Below are 24,858 nucleotides of genomic sequence, written 5' to 3'. Positions count from 1 at the left end.
CAGTCCCTCATTTTATGTTTTGGGGTAGGGGAGAAGGAACAAAGCCAAAAAACAAAGCTATCTTTTCTGAAACATTAATGCTGCAATTTTGATAAGCTAATTTCTAAGACATTTATTTGCTCAATTCTAGTGGTAATTACGACTATCATAACAAAAAAATGCATAATAAAAGTATAAGCAATTAGTCTTCTTAATAAGACATAAGTTCTTATTAAAACTTTCCACCCAAACAATTTTCATTTGGCTCTGTTTTTCTAGAGAAAAAGAAATATTTTACCTCAAAAATTATGCTGTACCAAAACACACTGTTGTTCATTTATAAAGTATAAATTTAAAATAGAATTTTAAAGTTGTATGCTTAAGAGTAACCTATATTCCTAAAAGTTAATATATTCACCTTCAAAAAAGATAAATACTTGATGGGATCACTTGTATGTGAAATTAAAAAGAAAAGTTGAATTCATAGATGGTGGTTACCAGAGCTTGGGAGTGGACAAAAAATAGAGGTTGATACAAACTTTCAGTTATAAAACAAGTAAGGTCTGAGGACATCTAATATGACTACAGTTGATTATACTGTATTGTGTAACTGAAACTTGTAAAGAAAAAAACTAAAGTTCTCACCAAAAAAAGTAAATATGTGAGGTGATGGGTGTGTTAATTAACTTGATGGTGGAAGTGAAATATACACTTTAAATATTTACCATCTTATTTGTCAATTATACCTCAATAAAGCTGAAAAAATATTTAAAGTATTAAACAACTTACAATTTTAAAAAAAGGAATAAAGGCAAAATGTAACGTCAGGAACAGAATTCAAAATTTCTTTATCATCAATGTGAAAAAAAATCCTGATTATTAATATTGCCCTAAATAATTTTTTAAAAAATTTAAAAGTAGAAACATTGTATGTCCACTATACTTCAATAATAAAACAATTTTAAGGCTAACTTAAAACAACTATCTTCATAAGAAAGAATAGGAGTACTTAATTTGCTACAATTTCTTATTCTTGATTTTTCTGCAACCAGAAATAAACTATCTTGAGGATGGCTCAATAGAGCATAAAAATAGAACTACTAGCTTATATAATCAATATTTATACACCTATGGTTAACTTTAAAACCTCTGAAGTTACCGAGTTAATCTCTGGCAAGGTTGAAATAGTCTTAATTTTCCCACTTATTCACTCTAAACACCACTGTTTGCCTAAAGCCAGAGTCAGCACACTTCAAACAGTGAATATTTAGGCCTTTTGGGTCAGAGTGTTGCAACTATTTAATATGCTTTTGTGATGTAAAAGCACCCACGGGCAATATGTAAATAAATGGAATGGCTGTGTTCCAATAAAACTTTGTTTGCAAAATCAAGCTGCAGGCTTAGTTTGTCAACCCCTGGCCTAAAGAACAGTAAGCTTTCAAATCAGAGACTGCTCAGAGACAATTCTTTCAAAATTGAACTTTTGAGGCTTTTCAAAAAGGAAATAAGCAGTGATGATGTAAAACCATGTTCTAACTACATACCTGAGCTGCGGGTATGACCGTTGCAGGTAAGGGATTAGAAATCATTGGTCCAAAGATGTCCAGATCATCATTCAGGGATGGCACCGTGGTTGTGTTCCCATTGGTCACTGGTGCCTCGGCAGGGCCATCTGAAAAGAACACAGATTCTCATCCCAAAGTAGATGCTCTTAAATTACTTAAAACATGACATTATTTTTTAAATTAATATATGGTTAAAAACAGTTAAAAGGTTGACAAGATTTATGTCCCCCTTTTACCCCCCAGGTTCTCTCCTCTTTCCCAAAGAAACTATTTCTAGTTTTGTTTATTCTCTCAAAAATATCCTTTACTCACCAGTTTCTAGGTACAATATATCCAAACCCTGTTTTAACAAATGGTATTACACTATTCACGTTATTCTGCATCCTGATGCTCTTTATATGCCAGGCACTACTCTGAGTACATACATTAATTCATTTAATCCCCATAACCTTATGAGACAGACACTACTTTTGAGATAACTGACTAAACTGGCATTTCATACCATGTTCTTATAAGTAAGAATGCCTGCATGTGTGTGTGATAGACGACATCACTTCATATCATGTTTACCTATGCTGGAAATAAATTCTGATGATTTAAAATGTTTGTAACGTTGAATTCTTAAGTTACAAAGGGGGGGGGGGGCGGTGCACCTGGGCGGCTCAGTTGGTTAAGAGTCTAACTTCGGCTAAGGTCATGACCTCGTGGTTCTTGGTTTGAGACCCACATTGGGCTCTGTGCTGACAGCTCAGAGCCTGAAACCTGCTTTGGATTCTGTGTCTCCCTTTCTCTCTGCCCCTCCCCCGCACACACACACACACACACACACACACACACACACACACACTGTCTCTCTCTCTCTCTCTCAAAAATAAGCGTTAAAAAAAGTTACAATAAGGGAAAAAACTACATAGAAAGGAAAAACATACACTGTGTAAACTGATTCTGTAGGAAGTATCCATAAAACTTTGAAATAAACTCACTGTATACTCAAGCATGGCCACGTTCAGTGATGGCAGTACCAAGCCACTGAGCTGTACCCGGAAGGGAACTCCAACAGAGTGACAATATCCTATATCAGCTTCTTACTTAACCTACCATTCAAAAAACTTTTTTCAAAGTTTGTCTCTCCTTTTTACATTAGTGCAGAATTTACAAAATATAAAAGGTGAGACTTGGAGTGGGTTGGAGTAGAGAGTCTGTGAGCGCAGTCCAGGGATTGGGACACCTCACACACTTTCCTGTGGCCACAACCAAGTTAACACTTAAGAGTGTCCCCACTCCAATCTCTTGTGATGAGGGAGCATGAGGCACGCTGACAGGCCACAACCCTGCCCCCCCCACCCCCCACCCCCACAGTTGGGATATGTGTGATATTCCTCTTGGCTGCCTGAGAACAAAGGAAAGGGGAAAAACAAATGGTTAACTGATAGAGATCATAGTCCTACGAGACCTGAGTCTCCATCTATTCATGAATATCTTAGTAAACTATAGGAAAAAGGCAATCTTATCAATAGCCTAATCTCCAGAAACCTATAGACTCTGTTTCCTGGAGCCCCAACATCATCCCTCCATAGTGATGTGGGAAACAAAGACAGAAGGAAATGGCAGAACTAAATTTCCTTGTAACTTGCAGTCCATTGACAAATACTTGAGGCAGGCAGAGTAAAATGTTTCTCCAGGACTCCCCACTGTCTTAATGCTAATGCTTTGCCACAGGGAAAACAACCTTAGCTTGATAATAGCTAGGCCTCCAATATCCTGGAAGTCTTCTTTAGCATATGAAAATCTCACTGGAAACTTCCCCTTGACTTTACCTCCCCCAACTCCTAAGTATATAACCAATGTCTCCTCATCATCCCAGGGCAGCTCTTCCTGCCCACGCTCGTCCCCATGCTTTAATAAAATCACCGTTTTGCACCAACAGCATCTTTAAGAATTCTTTCTTGGCCATCGGTCTGGACCCCATTAACCCCACTGTCACCCCCAAAAACCTTATCATCTTGAGACTCATGTCCTAATCAAGCTTCTATTTTAATAATTTACAATCTTTTTGATCTCTCTTTGCCTCAAAGGCAAATTAGTCATCTTTCAAAATTTCTTTAAGGTTGAGTGAGATGTCTTGCACAGAGCAGGTTTCCAATATTTGGCAAATCTAATGGAAGGTCTTCCACATACTAGGTATTTCTACCACAAACCACAGAAACTCCCAGGTTTCTTTTCTTTTTTAAAATATAACTATAGAAACTGTTATATTTTATTTCCCAGTTTAAGCCTCAGTAAGTCACATATTACTAATTTCAGTGAATAAATGGGTCAATGAAATATTTTTTACTACTTAATTTCTAAAAGACTGTAAAACCCACATAAGATTAGTTTGTAAGAGATCAACTGCAAATATTTTTAAATCACTTTCACTGATATATTATCAGAACCAAAAAAAAATATAGGTTTACTCTCTCTATATGTATGTGTGTTTGTGTTTGTGTTTGTGTGTGTTGTATGTTCTATCTCTATTAAGCACCATGGACAATTTAAAGGGGAAGCAATAAAACAATGCACAGATAATACTAATTTATAATATACAGAATTTTAAGCTAAGATACAACTATGACCTAAAAGAATTCAAATATGACTCATGAAAGTTTTTTGTTTTCATTTCTAACCACAAATGGCAACATTCATTTTGAAGTCAGGCATCTTTAAAGAGCTATTTCATGTTTTCCAGTCCATTCCACATTCCATTTACATCATGTAAATATGAACCAGAAACAAAATATTTTAAAAGGACAAGGTATTCTACATTAAAAACACAATTAAAGGAACATCATCTTTGTGGTATCTACAACATCTCAGTTAAGAAACTCAACAAGGACATGTGAGCCAGTGGTACCATCATCCATGAGCTGCAGAGCTGGGGACAGGGACACAACCCCATCAAACAGACATATTTAATTGTATCATGAACAAGGAAGCATTTTATTAGCAGGAAATAAAACCATATAACTATAACTATAACTATAACTATATATATATATATATATATACATATATATATATGCAGTTTAAATTCACAGACAGAAGCATATGTCCTTTAGAACAAACTACAATCAAGAGGAACAAAGGTAAACAAGCAAAAGCCTGAGTATAAATATGTATTTCCAGTTTTTCAGTTAAAATTTTTTGCTTTTTCAAGTAATAGCAATCACTAACAATTAGGACAAATTTATGAAAAAAATACCTTAAACTTGAGAAAGTACTATCTTTTATTTTTTGGTGAGAAAATATCCTGACTCGACTTTTACCACAGGACATGTCAACCTCGTTTACAGAACGCCATTGTGCCAGCATACACTGTATGAGAACCGAGAGGTTCACCAATTGCAGGCAAATGATCTGTATTCATTACTTTTTTTTTTTTTTAACGTTTATTTACTTTTGAGACAGAGAGAGAGAGAGAGAGCACGAGTGGGAGAGGGGCAGAAAGAGGGAGACAGAATCCTAAACAGGCTCCAGGCTCAGAGCTGTCAGTACAGAGACAGACGCGGGGCTCAAACTCACGAACCGTGAGATCATGACCTAAGCCGAAGTTGGACGCTCAACCAACTGAGCCACCCAGGTGCTCCTGTATTCATTACTTTTATAAACTGTACATCTTTCAGAAATGTATGTCTGTTTTTAAGAATATTACTTTATTTATACTTTCAAGTCTAAACCCTATTCAGAGTCTAAATTATAAAACAACATGCGGCACGTTATGTGGTTTTGAAGTCTCGTTTTACCCTTCACACCCTTAGGATCACATATGTAACCAACAAAAATAACAGCCAACACTCAGTATAGTGCTTATTTCATGTCACCCTAAAAAAATACAAATACATCAACATATACGTACACTTCTTTAGTCTTTATAATGATGCTATGAGAGGTACTATTAATTATCCTCATTTGCAAATGGTAAAAACATTAAACTTGTCCATGGTCACAGAGCTAGTGCAAAGCCTTGGGTTATAATCTAAGTCAATTTTTATAATAAGATCAATACATTCTTGTAAAAGATGCAAATAATGCAAAAATGAATAAACTAAAAGTTCACTACCATGGATGATGGTAATGGCTGCAAAATAATGTGAATAAATGTACTTAATGCCACTAAACTGTATGTGTAAAACTGGCTAATATGGTAAATTATGTTGTGTATTTTTATCACAATAAAAAAAGTCCCTACATTTTCTATGCTTCTAAACATATGTTTAAAACAACGTATATATATCAAAGTCATTTTCTTTAGATCAAATGGTGTATGTGTGGGTGAGAATGGACTGCATTCCATATTACATGAACTTAAGATAACTTACTTATTCAATCCTGCACTACTGGGCATTTAGGTAGTTTCCAGACTTTCATCATTACAGAAGCAGTAAATACCTACTGTCCTTAATATAAAGCTTACATAGTTCATTTTCTTCACTGCAAGGTAACATGACTTCATGTTCTACTACCACACTATAAAGAGCTTCATTTTCTCATTCCATTAAAAATATATATGTATATTTAAAATCTGACCTTTTGAAGTCTCAGAAAGGCATTCTACACCAACAACAAACCACCTACCATAGTGGAGCTGCCATGAAAGTCAACTCATAACAGAAGTTCAAGGAACTTTGGAATCCTTTAGAATGAGACAGAGGAAGCATCTGCTTAGGAATGTGATCTTTATGGAAAGGTTGCCATTTTCCAAGTGAATAAAGAAGATACGTGTATTAACTCCAAAAACCTAAGATAAGAAACTTTCTCTCCCAGGTCTGACCAAGGTTTCCTATCCAGCCTTGTGACAGACACAGTGACTCTTCTCTGCCTTCACATCTACAACACAACTGTCTTCTTTTCTCTCTACCCCAGTTTTCTTATCATATAATCCCCTAATATCAGAGGTTTTACCCCCATCAGTTTTTGTTGTTGCTGTTACTACAAAAGCTAAGCATTCACAGAATTGTTGAAAAATCCTTAGCCTAAACAAAAACTTCTCAGCCTTGCACAATCAGTAAATACAAGTTCCCAAAGGGTTTTCCCAGTGGATTTCAATGTTTGCTAATCTGACTTACTATACTGTGTTTAGCTTGCTAAACGTATTCTTTAAAAATTTTTTTTAATGTTTATTTTATTTTTGAGAGAGAGAGAACGTGAGCAGGGTTGGGGCAGAGAGAAAGGGAGACACAGAATCTGAAGCAGTCTCCAGACTCTAAGCCATCAGCAAAGAGCCTGATGAGGGGCTCAAACCCAGGAACCTGAGATCATGACCTGAGTGGAAGTCGGACGCCCAACAAACAGCCATCCAGGCGCCCCTAACAGCATTCTTTAAAAAGGACTGTTTGATTATAACGGCTGTATTTTTGCTTTTCAGTATTTAAAAAGGAGAGTTAAAGGGGCACCTGGGTGGCTCAGTTGGTTGAGCGTCCAACTTCGGCTCAGGTCACGATCTCACAGTTTGTGGGTTCCAGCCCCACATCAGGCTCTGTGCTGATGGCTTACTCAGAGCCTGGAGCCTGCTTCAGATTCTGTATCTCCTTCTCTGTCTGCCCCTCCCCCGCTCACGCTTTTTCTGTTTCTCAAAAATAAATAAAAAAATTTTAAAAAGGACAGTTAAAGACTATTTGTCATATTACCATCATTAGAAATATCACATTTCCTAGAGTTTTTTTTTTTAATGTTTATTTTTGAGGCGGGGGACGGGGCTGGTGGTACTCCGTGCATGTGCTTGCTCGTTCATGGGGGAGGGGCAGAGAAAGAGGGAGACAGAAAATCCAAAGCAGTCTCCACTCTGAGAGCAGAGCTGAATGCGGGGGCTGGAACTCACAATGATCATGATCTGAGCCAAAGTTGGAGGCTTAACTGATTGAGCCACCCAGGCGCCCCTTCCTGGACGTTTTAGAAGAATGTTTATACATGTTACCATTTTTGTCTCTGTGAGAGACAGGGAAGGCATCTCCTTCCATTATCCCCAGTTACAGAAACCAGGGCACACACACCTTTAAAGACTTGTTCAGGGGCGCCTGGGTGGCGCAGTCGGTTGAGCGTCTGACTTCAGCCAGGTCATGATCTCGCGGTCCGTGAGTTCGAGCCCCGCGTCAGGCTCTGGGCTGATGGCTCAGAGCCTGGAGCCTGTTTCCGATTCTGTGTCTCCCTCTCTCTCTGCCCCTCCCCTGTTCATGCTCTGTCTCTCTCTGTCCCAAAAATAAATAAACGTTGAAAAAAAAAAAAAAGACTTGTTCAATGTCACTTCCCTAGTTAAGCAGCATAATCTCCACTACAACAGTCTTCTGACCCCTAGGCTAGTGAGTTCTCTTTTCTAGTGATGAAACCACATTTCATCAAAAGTCATGGAATTACAACTGTACCTAATTATAAACAGGTCACTTAAAATTCTGAAAGTTAAAAGACAACTTTTATATAGTTTATAATTATGTGCACTAAGAAAAGCAGTGACATAAAAGGTTCAAAAACCATTCAGCACCACATGCACAGTTCCTCTTCATCTCCCCACTCCTCTGTCCTACCAAGCGCAGTATCTTCTCAATTTACAGGCAAGGATACAGGTGGTTGTGGTCATCAATGAGCAAAGTAGGCTGAGAGAAGCAAGTGTGGGGTACAGTCAGCCTGGTTCAACAAAGTATTCACGTATCACAGTGAGTTCAATGAATCCTTTTGATCAAGGGTCCACTAACAGCACAGTCTTTGCTGACTGAATAAAAGCTCAGAGGCCACAAAAGCGGAAGAGAAGTGGATGTCTGTGCAAACTAATCAGAATTCACCACAGACATGCACCTCAGAGTGAGTGTTGTGTTCCTTGCTCAGCTAGAAATGGTGGTGGGAGCAGCCGGCAGCAGGAGGAGGGAGAAGCCCCCTTTAATCAGTATGCAGAAACAGTCGTTGGTGGACAATAAAAATAATGGGAGATCCAGAGTACAAGAAAAGCCTAAGGCAAATGGGAAGAAATTTAGCTGGGGACAACATCATAAAAAACGATAATGAAGCACAAAGGACCCCTTGAAAAGGCAATGAGCAAACTGAAGAAATTAGGACAATGCAGTAAAATGAAGAAGGAATTTCAATCTCGAAGGCAAGGAAGGGATCAAGCCCACAGTTAACTGCTTGTGGGTAACTATTTTTTTTTTCAACGTTAACTTAAAAGTTTAAAACCAGTGTTTTATCTGAAAACTGAGTTTGTAGATGAGTTTTAAAATGCACACGTACCATAAATTTACAAGAAAATGTTAAAATGTTTTGAGCTAAAAAAAAAAAAAAAAAAAAGTTGTTAAAATCAGTGCTACATCTCACATGAACATAAGGCATGCCCAGCATGCATTTACTGGCCTGCTTTGCATCATGACACTGATAGATGCTTCGAAAAAAGGTAACATTTCAAATATGACAAAGTCATGAAGGCCAGTCTCTGTCATCTAGAAATCCTCAATATGGTGAAATGAGACTGCTGATTCTATTAACTGTGGCTATACCAGAACTCATCTAACACCAATAATCCAAATGAGTAAAGGTTTAAAAAAAAAAAAAAGTAAGACAATATTTAGTGTCTTCTTTTTGGCTCATTCCCAGTACCTCTGAATGATAATTTATAAACTAAAGGAAATAAGAATATAACACTTTACATTTTAATGACACATTTTAAAAACTAATATTTTTATGCCAGGTACTTTGATCAATGCTTTTTATAAAGTATCTCAGTTTAATCATATCACCTTAAGAGATTTTTGTACACATTAGGCCTAGGATTTCAACAGAATTCTGGTGGTGTACCTAGAAAACTCAACTGCCATAACCAGTTTGAGAAGTTTTTTCTGGAGCCCCTAAGCAGAAATAGGTGCCCTTTCCCCATCTAGCGTTAAAACAGAAGTTGCCCTACATCACTAATAAAAGTGCCTGCAGGGCAGGGCTGGCTTCACTACTACCAGGTCCACTCACTGTACTCTCGACACGAGCTCCTTTTCTGAGGCAACTAATGACTCAGTAAGGTAGTGTTACCTTACGACCCAACACTACTTCCATTGTAGACCTGTCACCCACATCTGGTCAGCCAGGCCTACTGACTTTTCCACCCAAATCCAGGGGCTACAAAAGTGGCAGCCTTCCCAAATACCTCAATATTTTTAGTTTTTAAAGGCATCTGAATATACTTAAGTTGACAGGCAATCCCAGTATGCTACAAGACGTCATTACCGCACCCTGTTACCATGTTCACAGTCCAGACCCCTTGTCCACTCCCTCCTGTCATCTCACCAGGAAGACACAGTAGAGCCACCTCCTTAATTTGATGCTTAACACAAAGCCCAATCCCAGGGGCTTCCTCTCTCCAGTTCACCAATGACAGTGAGGTTGGAATTCTATCTCCAAAGCAGATATATGTCCTCCAGAGTCACACTGTCCAGAGGCCAGTGCATCACTGCCACACAGCACCACACACAACTACCCACACACAGGCCAGTCTCCGCCACCCACTGCCTAGTGAGCAGGAAGCACATCTTACTCTCAACTACAGATCTGTTCCAAGTGTGCTATCATAGCACCTGGCAGGTGCTCCAAAGATGACCTCCATAACACACCGGATCTTACTTGAAATAAATCTCCAAAGGACAAACAACAACAACAACAACAAAACCCAAAACTGAAACAACTCATTTGCTCCTCCGCCTGACAAGCAGCAGCAAGAAATTAACCTCTGAATTCAGGAAAGTAAAATTTAAATCGGGAATTTTAGCATTATTCCAGATTTCAAACTGAATTCTCACAACCAGTTCTCTTACATAATCCCACTCTTCCCTCAGCAATAATTCCCTATCTTCCAGTTTCCAGACTGCAACCTCATCCCCAACTTGTATTACTATACACACAGAGAAGCTGCATTTTCTGGTATTTACTAGAGTTCCATGAACTCTGCTGGCGCTCAGTAAATATTAATTAAATTCATCCTTTACTTGAATGTCAGATGTATTAGCTGGTCATAATCTATTTGCACAAATAATAAAAACTGTCAAAGAGCAACATGAGATTTTATGTATTACTAATCTAGTTTAAGGCAGATAAGAATATAATAAGTAAACGGATGTTAGGTTTTTCATTACCATTTTTGACTGAGCATGAATATTCAGCCTTGAGTACACCCTTGCTACAATGAAAACTGCCAAGTCTAATTCTTCATCAGTAACTACTGAGGCGTCATCCTAGGAAGGAATGAATTTAAAGTGGAAATAGCACTGATTAAAGAAGGCTGCTTCCATGAGATGCAGTAATGTTCTTCTTAATGGCAAAATTCCTTCTTAAAGCTTTATAAATTTTCATGTTACTCAAAGAACCTTTTTTATTTTCTACACAAGAAACCATTTAAAGCTCTTTCCTTAATAAAAGTGTTATTTGGAATTCCTTTGTATTAAAACACATGAATTGCTTTATGAAATGAAATAAACTCCCATGTGCGTTACTTTGTGAAATTCAAGTCACAAATGTCCATTGAAAGCATATTAAAATTGTCAAGCTTCAAATTGTTTTCAAATGCCTTAAAAAAAAATGTGCCTGAGAGTTAAGTGGAGCTATTTATTTTTATTTTTTAGTTAATTTTCTTACTGCTAAAAAGGTGGTATTTAGACTACTTTACTAAAATGATTGAAGTGGCCTTAAAAGATGATCTTAACTCTCTTGCTCTATTTGTTGTCCGTTTTACGTATGTATGTATATATATGTATATGTATTTATGTGTGTATATATATATGTACATATATATATACGTATATATATATATATATATGTATATATATATATATACATATATATGTATGCATGCATGTAAGTAAATTTAAAACCAAATTGCAGGGGCACCTGGATGGTTCAGTCGGTCAGTCGGTTAAGCATCTGACTCCTGATATGGGCTCAGGTCCTGATCACATGGTTCGTGGGTTTGAGCCCCATACCGGGTTCTGTGCTGGCAATGTGTAACCTGCTTGGGATTGATTCTCTGTCTCCTTCTGTCTCTGCCCCTCCCCTGCACATGTTCTCTCTCTCAAAAATAAAATTAAAAAAACCCAACAAATTGTATAAGACAAATTTCTTTCTAAATGCTTAAAACATGGTGACAGACTAGATTTCTTCGAGGCCACCCAATTTCCTTAGTGCTTTAATTTTTTTTAATGTTTTTATTTATTTTTGAGACAAAGAGAGACAGGGCATGAGCAGGGGAGGGGCAGAGAGAGAGGCAGACACAGAATCCGAAGCAGGCTCCAGGCTCTGAGCTGTCATCACAGAGCCCGACGCGGGACTCAAACCCTCAGACCGTGAGATCATGACCTAAGCTGAAGTTGGACACCTAACCAACTGAGCCACCCAGGGGCCCCTCCTTAGTGCTTTTCAAGGAGCTGCAAATCTTCTCTTAGTCAAAGACCATGCTGTGTGACAACAGTCTGGAGGAGTCCTAGTTACATAGTATAATTTGAGTCCCTCCTCTGCACATCCCCTTCAAAGGCCTGAGCTATCTCTTACTCATCTCCCCTGACCTGGTATTCAGGCTACAGTCTCAGCACAGCCCTGCATACAAGTTACTGTGCTACATGCTTCACATTTATTTCTTCATTTAGATTCCATCCATCAACCACAGAGGTTCTTATTTCCATTTCCTAGATGAAAACACCAGAGCCCACACAAACTGCAGGTTACTGCCTCTAAATCCAGTGCTCTTCTTCTGACACAATGCCACCAGCTATCAATATGATAAGAATCCAATATCTGTTTTGTGTGGCACAAGGTCACCTGGTAGTCTTTGAGTTTTATTCTGTGTCACAGCTCAACGCAGTGTAATAGTTAAGAACATGGGCCTGGCTCTGTAACCTACTAGCTATGTGACTTTAGGCAACTTAACCTCTCTGTGCCTCAGTTTCTTCACCTATAAAATGGAAATGATAGCTCACCAGCCTTAGGTGATTTATCTTTCACTTCTCCCCAGCATGGACTCAGGACCACTTGCAAGGATCTGCTTAATGCCAGTCTTCTTACAGCAATATATTCATCTACCTGCATTTTGTTTCCTCCAGAAGTATGGTTACACAAAAATAAAACAATTCCTTCCTTTTGAAAGGGTAATATAACAGTTTACAATAGTTCCCTGAACATACTCTTCTGAGAAGAAGCAATACATGTTTTCATTAGGTTTAAAACCATATCTAAAAAACCTAACAGACCACAAAATTATTTAGGGTACTTATGCTAGAATATTCCTTCCTTCTGCCCTTCTCTCTGGAAAAACATCCTCCTGATCTGGTCAATGCACAGTTCACAGGACACTGGTGGTTTTCCAGGGCCACAGCTGCTATGTCTGGCATTTAGTCAGCACATTTCCAAATTTGTTTTATTTCACAGCATATGAACTTTGAAGAAGAGAAATTTCCCTGTAGGAATTTTCTACTTGACAAGTAAGTAGAGTGCTTTTGTGGGGGGTTTATCCTTTAGTTGGTTTCTTTCCAAGAAAGGCTTTTAGAAGCAAAAAACTTAGAAAACAAGAGTAATATATTCATCTCACTCATCATATAAAATTTGAATGTATATGTTACTAGAAAATTAAGTAGGGGGAGCTGCCTGGATGGCTCAGTTGGTTGAGCGTCTGACTCTTGGTTTTGGCTCAGGTCATGATCTCATGGTTTGTGGGTCCAAGCCCTGTGTCAGGCTCCACACCGACAGTGCAGAGCCTGCTTAGGATTCTCTCTCTCTCCCTCTCTCTCTGCCCCTCCCCATTCTCTCTCTCTCTCTCTCTCTCAATAAAGGAAGGAAGGAAGGAAGGAAGGAAGGAAGGAAGGAAGGAAGGAAGGAAGGAAGAAGGTTATGTATTCATAACTACATCTAACTAGCACTGTCAACTCATTTACACTTGGCCATTGTGAAAATAAGTTAAAGCGTGTATTTCCTGAAACACAAGCATGAGTGAGAAAACTTTAAAACTTGCCCAAAGCTATATATTTCCTTTCCAATTAAGAAAAATTGAGGGAACCTGTATCTATTCCTCTATACACTTTGGAATTTAAAATTATTTAAAATAAAACTATGAAATGTTTAGGCAGAAATTTCCCCAGATTAAAATGAGTAAGCATAATTTTACTTAAATATATTTAAAAATATTTAAATATACCCTGGGCTAGATTTTCATGACCAAGATCATACTGATTCTTTGCATGATGCCTTTTAGAGCACTGAGGACCCGATTCTCTCAGATACCTTCCATGGTCCACCCCAGCCACACATACCCCTCTGTGCCTGACAGGCCTGCTGTTCAAAGCCTCCTGGCAAGGGGGGCCAGCTACGCTGCAGGGCACATGCAGTGCATGGACAACCACAAGATAGAAACCCTGCAGGAGGGCTTTCTACCTCTGGTGGCAGACTGAACTGAAACCTGTAAGGTCATGTTTAACACCAGCAATTTATGATTCTTCTCAAGCATTACGCTTAGAGCATTTGCTCAACCTTGAGGATTCTATTCTCAGATGGGGTTTTCTACAAAAAAAAGAAAAAAGCAAAAAGCGCTACTGGATGGAAGTATTAGTCTGGGGGGGATTATCCTAACCAACTGCTAAGCAGTCTGTCCGTTTCTATCATGTAAAACTAAGCGGCAATACACACACACACACACACACACACAAATAAATTAAAAAAATAAAAAAAATTTAAAAATGGAGACTAGCATAACTGCGTAATTCCCAGTCCTAGAATAACTACACAGGTAGAGACCGTGAAGAACACCACCCCCACATGCTCTAGAAACTGATTTAAATTCTCTTCTAACATAGGGGTACACATTCAAGTCAAGATGTTTCTGAGACTGCAGTCTGCTTCGAGTCTAGAGCATTCAGGGATTTTCAGTCTGGCCCTTAGTGAAAAGGAACCTTAATTAAGACATTAGGTAATTTCCAAGACTAGTAGGTAAGTGATAACCAAGTATCTGACCCCCTTCTGGTATTAGAGAGTAAAACACTGAATAAATCATATTTGTACAGGCTTCAAACTGGAATACCTAAATATGAAGCAGTTCTTGCAGGTACAATCAAGAATATAAGGCAGAGATCAGCAAACTACAGCCCACTGCCTATTTTTAAATATTTCTGAACACAGTCATGCTCAATTGCTTATATATGTGCTTATAGCTACTTACATATTACAAAGTGGTTGTGGAGACCATGTAGCTTACAAAGCCAAAATATTTGGCCCTTTTCATAAAAATTTCGCTAACCCTTGCTATAAAGCAGATAGAGAGCATTTTATGTTTGACCTTGGGACGGAGAGTAGATCAGGAAAGGTGAGCTGAAGAAAATAGGTTTAGCTTGAGTCAGTAAGTTGAAAAGAAGAACATGGACTCACCAAAGTGTCATTCAAAAGGAAGATCAAATTACTAAAAAATGATCTTAATGATTACCCTATTATGAGATTAAAAGTGATCCTGAATACAAACAATAAACTTTAGGATTCAGGGACCCTCTGTGGGTGTGTAACTAAACTATGTGAGGGTTTTCTGTGTATTTTCTGCAAGTGCTTCAAGTTAATGCCTGTTCCAGTCTCATTCACATGAGCATATACTGTCATGTCTCCATGACCATAAATCATACTTCAAGACACCTGCTTCTACTCCCCCACCATGTTTCAATTAACAAGGGAAAACCAGAGTCCATGAGGGGAGAGTGGCATGCTTACCTTGGGCAGCAGAAAAATAGTCTGCTGCCCAAAGTAGATACCAATAATCAATCCTGATTTAGAATCACTGTTTTGAGCTAGAAGAGACCTTTGATTCTCTGTGGTCTCCTAGAGTTTCACAAACTCATCAAATGCCATGCATAACAAAGCTTTAAAAAAAAAAGTCAGAAAGTATTTTTAAAAAGAACTTAAGAAGTTGATAAACCAGCAAGACTGAAGAGGTGTTTGTATTCTGAGTAGGACACCCGTCATTTTCTGCTACAAAAAAAATCCATCAGCAAAATATCCCTCTTTCTGACCTTATCTCCTATCGCTGCCACCTTTGGAACTCTTCCAGTATATGATCTAAAACTGTCAGTCACCAGCAAAATCCCCTACATATATATCCTTAACTTCTTCTTCAAACATTCCCTTCACTTTCCTGGCCTAAATGAACCTTAGCTCTCCCCTAAAGACACCATTTACTGAAGCTCTCCACTGTCGAAAACAGAGCTGTCTCAGGAAACTCACAGACCATGAGTGAGAGAAATAAATGTTAACTGATAGAAACCAAGGAGATTTTGGAGTTGTTTGCTGTGTGGCAAGGGCGGCTATCACAGAAAGTGATACCAGAAGAGGGGTGCTGCCATCACCAAACCCCAAAATCTGTTGTACTGGCTTTGAGATTGGGTGGCAGAGGACGGGGAAACACTTATAGGATCTTGAAAAATGGAGACACGATATGTGCAGTGCAAGAGTTGGTAAGCAGTCCCCAGCAGTCACCAGGAAGATGGGAAACACATCAAATGAAGTTCTAGCAGAGATGCCCTAGTTGACGCACAGACCTGGAGAGGAAGAAAAATCGTACTGATGTACACTGCTGAGCTCTGGAGGTTATTTACTATACAACAGTACTGCAGCCATAGTTGAGTATTTAAGGCCAGTCACCCCATTTGTCCACTAGATCCCAATGGCTATTCAAGACATTGCTGTAGCAATTTTTCTTGTCCTGAATCAGCAGATTTTCCTGTCCTACAGGTTCATTCCAAAAGGTAAACATCCTATAATTTCAGCAAATCATATTGGCTCCATCTTCAAAATATATCCAGAACCTGATTACTACTTTTTGGAGAAGTGAATAAAGTACTGCACCAAAAATGGCAGTTGAGGCTAAAACAAGCTCTTGTCTCTAGCTTAGAGACCCCTCCTCAGGATTCTTTTTCCTTTGTTCGCTGTGCGCATGAAAACCCCTACAGATATGGAAACTGACAACTATAAATTACCCTTCCCTGCTTGCATTCGGCGCTCAGATCTTTCGAGAAACGGTCTCCTCTGAGCCCTCTGGTGTTAAATAAATCTCCGATCCACCAAGATCTCTGAGTGCCGTTTGGTTTTTCTGCCGGCATACCAGCCTGGTTCCGTAACAAATTTGGTTCCCTGACCAGGAAACCCAACCGTGTTGGCCCATAGCTGCCACCGGTTTGGGAGAATGGCAAGGCAGTGAGGGAATGAGGGATGGCAAGGAAGAGTACATGCCCTGTCTGAATTTCAGCAGTCTTCTTCTCGGTTGCCTCCGGCCGGCCCGCTCCACCATTCCCACCGGACTGGAGGAGACTTGGCAGGTGAGCACCTGGACCCTGCATTGGAACCAGTAAGGCTGGGGCCCAATCTAGTGAGGCCCACTCACAAATGTGGAAGGGGGACCTGATCACTCCCCGAGGCTTCATAAGTCTCCCAGGTAGGAATTCTATGGGAGGGAATATAATAACCTCTGGTGTGTATGTGAATGTGCAACTCGGTCTAGCTTGCTGCAGAGTTCAATTCTGTGGCTCCACGGGCAGGTGCCCTTGGGGACCCCAGGGGCCCACAGAGTCTGAGTGGGCCCGTCTGCTATTCCATCATGGATGGCACTCGGTCTATGGCAATATCAGAGTGGTTTCTGATCATGGGTTGCAGGGCTGGGGCCTATGGGGCTGAGCGTCACCTGGGTTCCTTCGGGACATGGCCAGGCAGGCATCTGGCTGGTCTCCTCATTGGAGGGGGTGCCCTGTCCCTCTGTCTTTGTGACTCTGCCTCACGGGAGCATTATGGGGTCAGGATGGAGCAAGGAGAACCAGGCAAAGGTTTTAGGAGCTTTATCCGGAGACTCACCCAGGGAGCCAAAGAAGCAACCCACCGCTCCGCTAATGTTCCCCTCTTCAGGACTCATCAGGCTCCCTTCCCCCTTCCCTGAGCTTGAAACTCCTCCCCTGGTTGGATCTCCACCACTACCAGGTTGCTGCCACCACAGCCGCGCATTTCTCTTCCCTTTCCAGGCCAGAGAACCCTCCCCCACAAGGACTGAAGGCCAGATTGCACCCTCGGCCAGGTGCAGGCACTCTCCAGATGCCAGTCCACATCCGCTGTTATCAAGAGGCTCTCAGGGGGATCAGAGTAGGGGAGGTGAGAAGGCCATAAATATACCCAGAAGCAAAGGGGTAGGCCCAGAGCCTCCTTAGCAAGGGTTCAATGAACCTACTGCAAGGGGAAAGGACATCAAAAAGAATAAGTGTCCCAACCAGGGAAAGTCCCAAAAACCCAGCCGAAATCAGGAGGAACCTGGAGAAGGGGACCTTATTGGTTTGGCCGAGATAGAATCAGACTAAAAGGGACACTGACTCTCCCTCCCTGTTCCTCTGCCTAACAGGTGTGAGGGATTCTCCTTCATTTCCCAGGTTAACAGCCCTAATTGGAGCCAACGGTGGTTAGTGTACCTCAGGACAGGGACTTCAAGGAATGTTCCCAAGCAGTTGCTGCTTCTGCCTCCCGCCCCCCGCCCACCATCCCCTCATGCTTCCGCACCAACGTGGGTGTGGTCCTATACCATCCTCAGTGTCTCAGGCACCACTGGTTCCTCCTCCCACCCTCCAAGTCAAAGGAGCAAAGTGCTCTACCCTTGGACCACCATTTCAGATATCTCCACTGGTGCCCCAGATGAAAATTGACAATGGGGAAAAACTGATTGACTTTTAGGCGGACGCAGGTGAAACATATTCAATGTTTAAACTTTTAAGTTTATTGCACCTGTCTTTAAACTTATCAGCAAAAGTCAAACAATCTCATGTTATCTATGTTGCAATTTGTTAATGATAATTAATTTTGTCTGTCTCAAAGTTTTCATGGGTAATTGTTAAGATAACTTTGAAGGTCCTTGGAACCTGAAACTTTCCAAATAGGATGGGATGCTAAAGCTTTGAATATTGCATATAGATATGTGTTTTTAACATCTTATTGCTGAGAAATCAAGGCTATTCGGACCTACTAGAAAACATGCTTTGTACTTAATTGGTTCACAAATTAACCATCTAAAAAAATTCTGATGTAAATACCTCTCAATTGGTTACTAAGTCCTCAATTGGAGACTAAGGTTTCCTAAGAGTTAAAATTCTACTAAATGTAAGACTGATGAAAATAAAGCAACTCTGTATGTAGGGAAATAGGAGGTATATAAAAAAGATATAAAGAATGGAAATACAGTTTTGTTGAGGGTAAAAGAAAGTAATTTTGTCTTAAATGAGACTGGTTATTTGAAAAGAAATGGCTTTGGGACAAAATATGAAAGCAAAAGAAAGTTGTAGAAGGTTGAGATAAATGGAATTTTAAAAGTACACTGATATAAGGTTGAAATTCTGCTCTTCTCCCTGCTCAAATGACAATGTTTTGTTGGACTGTTGATCTGCTCTTGATAAGACGATGCAAACAAAGGTTTGTCTTCCAGGAAAACCAAAGTTTTAGGTTTCATCTTTATCAGGTCTTTGATTACTTAGTTAAAGCTTCTCAATGTTAAAGGAGCTAGGTTTTCGTAACAACTATATAATGCTATACATTCACCTTTAGGATCATTTATTGCCACCTTGGCTGAATAAATACAGTTTTAAGATTTTTAATGATCTGTAATCCTTTTTAGGATGTACTTATAACTTCCTAAGCTTTTAACAAGCTTCCAGGATTTAAATGGTAAATGAAGTCTTTTTGACCAATTAGACCCTTTTATTTGGGATGCTAATAAGTTCCTTGGAAAAGCACTGTCGTATAATGGTAAACCTTAGGTTGTATTGCACAGGTAAATGCTGTAACTGTCCAAATTTATATGCAATTCCTAAAGCTTTAATGTTTTGGTATAAGGTAATCACTTAATATTCTGATTACCTGAAGTGTTATGTGTCACAGAAATAACCAAATTTCTTTGTCAATTGCATCATAGTGAACTCTCATCAGATCTTTAACAATGTCTATTTCTGAGATTTTGTCATTTATAATTGTTCTTATTCTCTCACAAAACGTGTTTCTTCTTCAAGGAGATTTGTCAAAAGGACTTTGGGGACAAATACGGGTATTCGACATCTCTAAGATTAATACTAAAATGGGTAAGAATTTCCAGAACTGAAAAGCTGCATTCAAATTGAACAAGAAATAGGAACATGGGATTAAATGAACTGAGGAAGATTATAGTTTTGTGATTCTTGTTGAAAATATTGCTGGTTCTCTAACGTTTGCTCTTCCAGATTAAGAAAACTCTCTCTTGAGATATCTATGATATACAGAAATGTCATAAAGTATTCATTTGTAAATGCTTCAGTTTACAAATTTTCTCTGTATATAACTCCTCTGAAATTCAAAAACTCAGTGAGTATTCTTTCTTTCGTGGCAATTACAATTGTTTGCATAAATTCAATAAGAATCTGTTCGTCTTGTAACAGGTCACCATTGGAAATACTGGTTATTTTACCAAGGCTTTGACTAGAATGTCATATTTGAGAGTGGCATTCATAGACTCAGATATGACCAGACAGCTTTAAGGAACTAAGGTTGGCTTTATGAAACATGGAGCCATAAAGCCCCTTGGGAAGGTTGGCCTGATACCTTGCTTACAGAGTTCCCAGCAGCCTCACCAGGTGAGTAAAGAAGGTTACTTCCTGGCAGGTGCAGGAACCTCAGGATATCTTGGGGACCTCATGAAGAGGAATTTGCCCAATTCTATAGGTATTGTAGGCCTGTCTGACGGCAAGTATTTGGCTTGGCTTCTGGCCTGGAGACGCTACTAAAAGTTCAACCCAAGATTCCTTATGAAAGGTTCCAGCAAAGCAAACTTTAAAAGATCCTCATGATCAATCACTATTCTTGCTGAGCTTATGTAAATAATTAGGCCAGATTTGTTAAGACTGGATTTGTTCTACAAATGCATTGGTCTCAATTTGGCTATCTCTGGAGAGGGGGGATTTTTAGAGCAAAAAAACTCTGTTTCAACAATGCACCATTATGGATGTTAAATTCTAGTTATGATTGCCTTTAAATGTTTGTTGTTTGCCTAGACTAGACAACTTGAGGTAAACTTCAGGAAATTGTCACAGTATTTCATGTATAGGCAATCTTCTGTGCTTGTTATTCTATGGGGATAATAATAAGACCCCATAAACATATAATTATTTAAACAACTGGAAAACAGGATAGACCTCTAAATATGCAAACCCTATCTTCCCTAAACCTGATCTGACAGCTACCAGAAACCCGCCCCTTTTGAAGACTTGGAGGTGGACTTTACAGACATACAACCAAATAGAGGATTCAGTTTCAGGTATCACTCCATGGGTCCATTGCTCCAGAGCTGAGAAGGCCAACTCAGAGGAACCCTCAACCTGGCAAAGTGATCCAGATCCAGTCAACCCACTTAAATTGACCCTCAAAAAGACACTGATCCCTGAGATCTCCAGCCCTGCTCCAGCCACACCCCAGAAGCTGGGTGGCCTGTGCACACAGAAGCTTGAGGACTCAACATGTGGATTCCCAGGGGTTTGGATGCAACTCTGCCAGCCCTTGCCCCTCACTGGTGTCATAGCCCTGATCTTGCTTCTTACTGTTGGGCTGATAGAGACTGTACCAACAAGCTGGACATGGGACAAAAGATGAATGCTGGATCTCACATACCTCCTCTGGATGGGAGGATTATTAAGTATTGCCTGTATATTATGATAACCTCTCTCAACCTCACAACTGCCACTTACCCACTTTTGCCCCCAGGATTGTTACATGACAATAAGGGGGTCAAGGGCATTCAGCACCTTCACCTCCCTCCACAAAGATTGCTACAAAGGAAAAACACCCACTCTCTGTCAGTTACCAAGTGCCCCATGGACTAAGTATTGGACTGTAGAGATAACCCAAAGTGTCAAGAACCCATATCACAACAAGGGCCTCAAGAGAGGGAAGCCAGCTTGCTACACTTACCTTCCTCAATGGGGGATCTCGAACGGGGGAGGGGGTGCAAGACAGGGCCCTTCAAAAAGTTATAAAGGATACCCAGGATAGGGTAATACAAGCCATAAGGGTGACCACTCCCCTGGCAGCCTACCAGGGTTTGAACCTGTCAGCCCTCAATCAAATGCTTACCAATTCCCCACTCCAGCATTGGGCCAACACTACTCTCCAAGTCCTCCAGAAAATAGATAATCACACCCAAACCTGCTGGATGTGCTTGCCCCTCAGCCGGAGGGCTTACTTAGCCACTCCGATCCCTTTGACCAGGGAAGCTCCTGAAAATCTCAAAACCAACACCTCTGTCTTAACTGGACCCCTGGCCACTGAGATACGTCTCACAAATGCCAACAATCTAATCTGTACAGTCCTTGAAGGTATGAATGGTACCTCTCTATGCGAAAGAAATATAACCTTAACGAGGAATACAACCCTATGTTCAACCCCTGGGGTATTCTATCTGTGTTCTAACTCGGCCTACCGATGCTTAGAGGCCAACTGGACTCAGATATGTTATTCCATCTTCCTAACCCCATAGATATCTGTATACACTGAAGATCAGCTCCTAATAGCCTTTAGCCCCAAGTCCTGGGCTAAACGGGCAGTTCGGCTACCCATTCTGATAGGAGCAGGAATTGCGACAGGAATAGGAACCGGAATAGGGGGCAGAGGTTCATCCATAGGACTATTCCACAGACTATCTCAAGAGCTAAATGAAGACATGGAACAGGTGGCAGATTCTCTGGTAACCTTACAAAACCAAATAAACTCTCTGGCGGCAGTGATCCTCCAAAATAGGCAAGCCCTCGACCTCCTCACTTCAGAAAAAGAAGGGAATAGTTACAACTAAGGTTAAGGAACTGAAGGAAAGAATTCAACGTACACAACAGGAAAGTATCAATCAATAGAAAGGATGGGATCTCACAGATTGGGCATCCTGGCTTCCTACCCTGGTGGGGCCCCTCCTCTACATAATTTTACTTGTATCCATTGGCCCCTGTATACTGAATGCCATGGTATGTTTTATTAAAAACACTGTTGCTCACCAAACTACTGCATGTATCTTAGCCTTCCAAGGGTACCAACCTGTAAAACTAAAAGGTGATGCCTGCTAAAAGGTTTTTTTTTTTTTTAAAGGCATCAAAGGGGAGAATGTTGGAGAAGTAAATAAATACTGCACCAAAAATGGCGGTTGAAGCTAAAACAAGCTCTGGTCTCTAGCTTAGAGACCCCTCCTCAGGATTCTTTTTCCTTTGTTTGCTGTGTGCGTGAAAACCCCACAGATATGGAAGCTGACTACTAAAAATTACCCTCCCCACTTGCATTTGGCGCTCAGATCTTTGGAGAAACAGTCTCCTCTGAGCCCGCCAGTGTTAAATAAATCTCCAATCCACCAAGATCTCCAAGTCCTGCTTGGTTTTTCCGCCAGCGTACCAGCCTGGTTCCGTAACATTTTAACTTCCGATGCCACCACCTACTCTAAGCCAGTGTCATCTCTCACGTGTATTATTCTAACAGTTTCTTACTGGTTTCCCTGCTTCCAGCCTTGCCCTGCTACAATGTATTCTTTTTTTTTTTTTTTTAATTTATTCTTAACAAGGTAGTTACAATAATTCTTAAAATCTTAGGTCAATGTATGTACATTTTTGCTGAAATGTCTCCAATATATTTCCAGGACACTCGGAGTAAAAGCCACAGTCTTGTTACAACCTACCCCACACATTCCTCTCCCCTGTCACTATTCCACTCTGGCTATACAGTCACCCTTGCTGGTCCCTGCACATGATAAGTAAGCCACTACTGCAGAGCCTCTGCACATGATCTTCTCTCCTGCTGGAATGTTCCTGCCCCACACATCCAGACATCCACAACTCCTTCAGGTCTTTGCTCCAGTAAGACTCAGCACCCTCCATGCCCTGGCCACCCTATTTAGAATTACAACTGCTCATTGTTGCTTTATCTATACAACTTACCACAGAAGACCCATAATATACTTTACTTAACTGTTATTCCCTGTTTCCCCAAACAGAATGAATGCTCCAAAAGGTCTAGTACTTTTATCAGTTTTCTTTCATAGCTACCTCCCTAGTGCCTACAATGGTGCCTGGAAACACAGGAGACACTTAATAAATATTTGGTCAATCAATGAATGAATCTGTAGGATAAGGGTCGGGTCTAGCTTATATTTTACATTTCTAAGTTATAAACCAGGCACTTAGACTGGAAAGGAAATTCTACAATGAAGACAAAGATGCATATAGTTTTAGTCAGATATTTCCTTACCTTGGTATTAAGTCTTTTTTTTCTTTTCTCTCATTTACAGAAAAGAAAATAAAATACATAAATTATACAGACTAGAATTCAACATAATTATTTCAGAGCCCCTGGACTGAAGACCTATTTTCAAAATTACAGTTATACATACTACTTACTTTCACCATCACAGAAAATTTTTACCTATTGGGATATATTTATTTGCACACTATACCAGTTTCCTAAGAAATGAATAAAACATTCAATTGTAATTTTTAAAAGAGAAAACAATTTACTAAGAACAAAGCTCAAGTTTTAGAAAAGTAGTGAATGAAGTTCAACTAAGATCCTTCTTTTTTTGTTGTTAATCTTTCTTCAAACTAAAAAAAAAAATCTTTTACATTAATTACTGCTGAAGGCTCAGATATTACTAAAAATAACCATTTATTTAAAGCTATTTTTGTAGGAAGAGAAGAAAGATATCAAAAGAGCTGACAGTATTTGTAGATAAGAACAATGTTAGCATTCCTTGAAGGGAAGCCTGCTTACTTACCAGGCAGACAACATGTATCTGTCAGTCATAAGAATAAATACGACATTCAATTAAAATGAGCACTTCTTATTGTCATCAAATATAGGAAATGAATGTACCCACTAGATCTAGGTATAAAGAGCATCACTTCAGTTAACCAAAATTAAATTTTATTTTAAACCCGCATATATTATAATAAGGCTACCCCATAATCATTATGCTAAGGGAATCCCCCAACAAAACTAAATAAAGAGAAGTGGGGGTGAGAGGGAAAGAGGAGAAAAAGAATCCTTACTCTTTATTTTAAATGTTGAAATGTCAGTGTACTAAGCCTTTGAAGATTTCTTTGATATCTCTTCCTTCCCCAAGGAACTCATTACTTGTATTTCAGCCGAGACAGTGCTGACAGATACTAGCTCTCTTATTAAAGACTTCCCTTTTTGTGGGAACTGAATACACTGATCATACCATTTTCAAATTCAGTTAACAGGTATATTTTGGCACACTAATGATAAAGCTATTATA

At 39.7% G+C, this 24,858-nt stretch overlaps 1 protein-coding gene across 2 annotated transcripts in view; it reads right to left on the bottom strand.

The window, feature by feature from the left end:
- The window catches only part of SMAP1 (small ArfGAP 1), a 204,069-nt gene that overhangs the window by 7,534 nt on the left and 171,677 nt on the right, over positions 1-24,858 (bottom strand). For both annotated transcript variants that reach the window (XM_040473891.1, XM_040473890.1), the window contains one exon: positions 1,524-1,651. In XM_040473891.1, coding sequence (XP_040329825.1) covers positions 1,524-1,651 — 128 coding nt within the window. The remainder of the gene's footprint in view (positions 1-1,523; positions 1,652-24,858) is intronic.

Source organism: Herpailurus yagouaroundi, unplaced genomic scaffold (genome assembly GCF_014898765.1).
Source record: "Herpailurus yagouaroundi ecotype Mexico unplaced genomic scaffold, PumYag 139, whole genome shotgun sequence".
NCBI classification, from domain to species: domain Eukaryota; kingdom Metazoa; phylum Chordata; class Mammalia; order Carnivora; family Felidae; genus Herpailurus; species Herpailurus yagouaroundi.
Note: the sequence above shows the minus strand (reverse complement) of the source record. Positions and strands in the feature narration are given on the sequence as shown.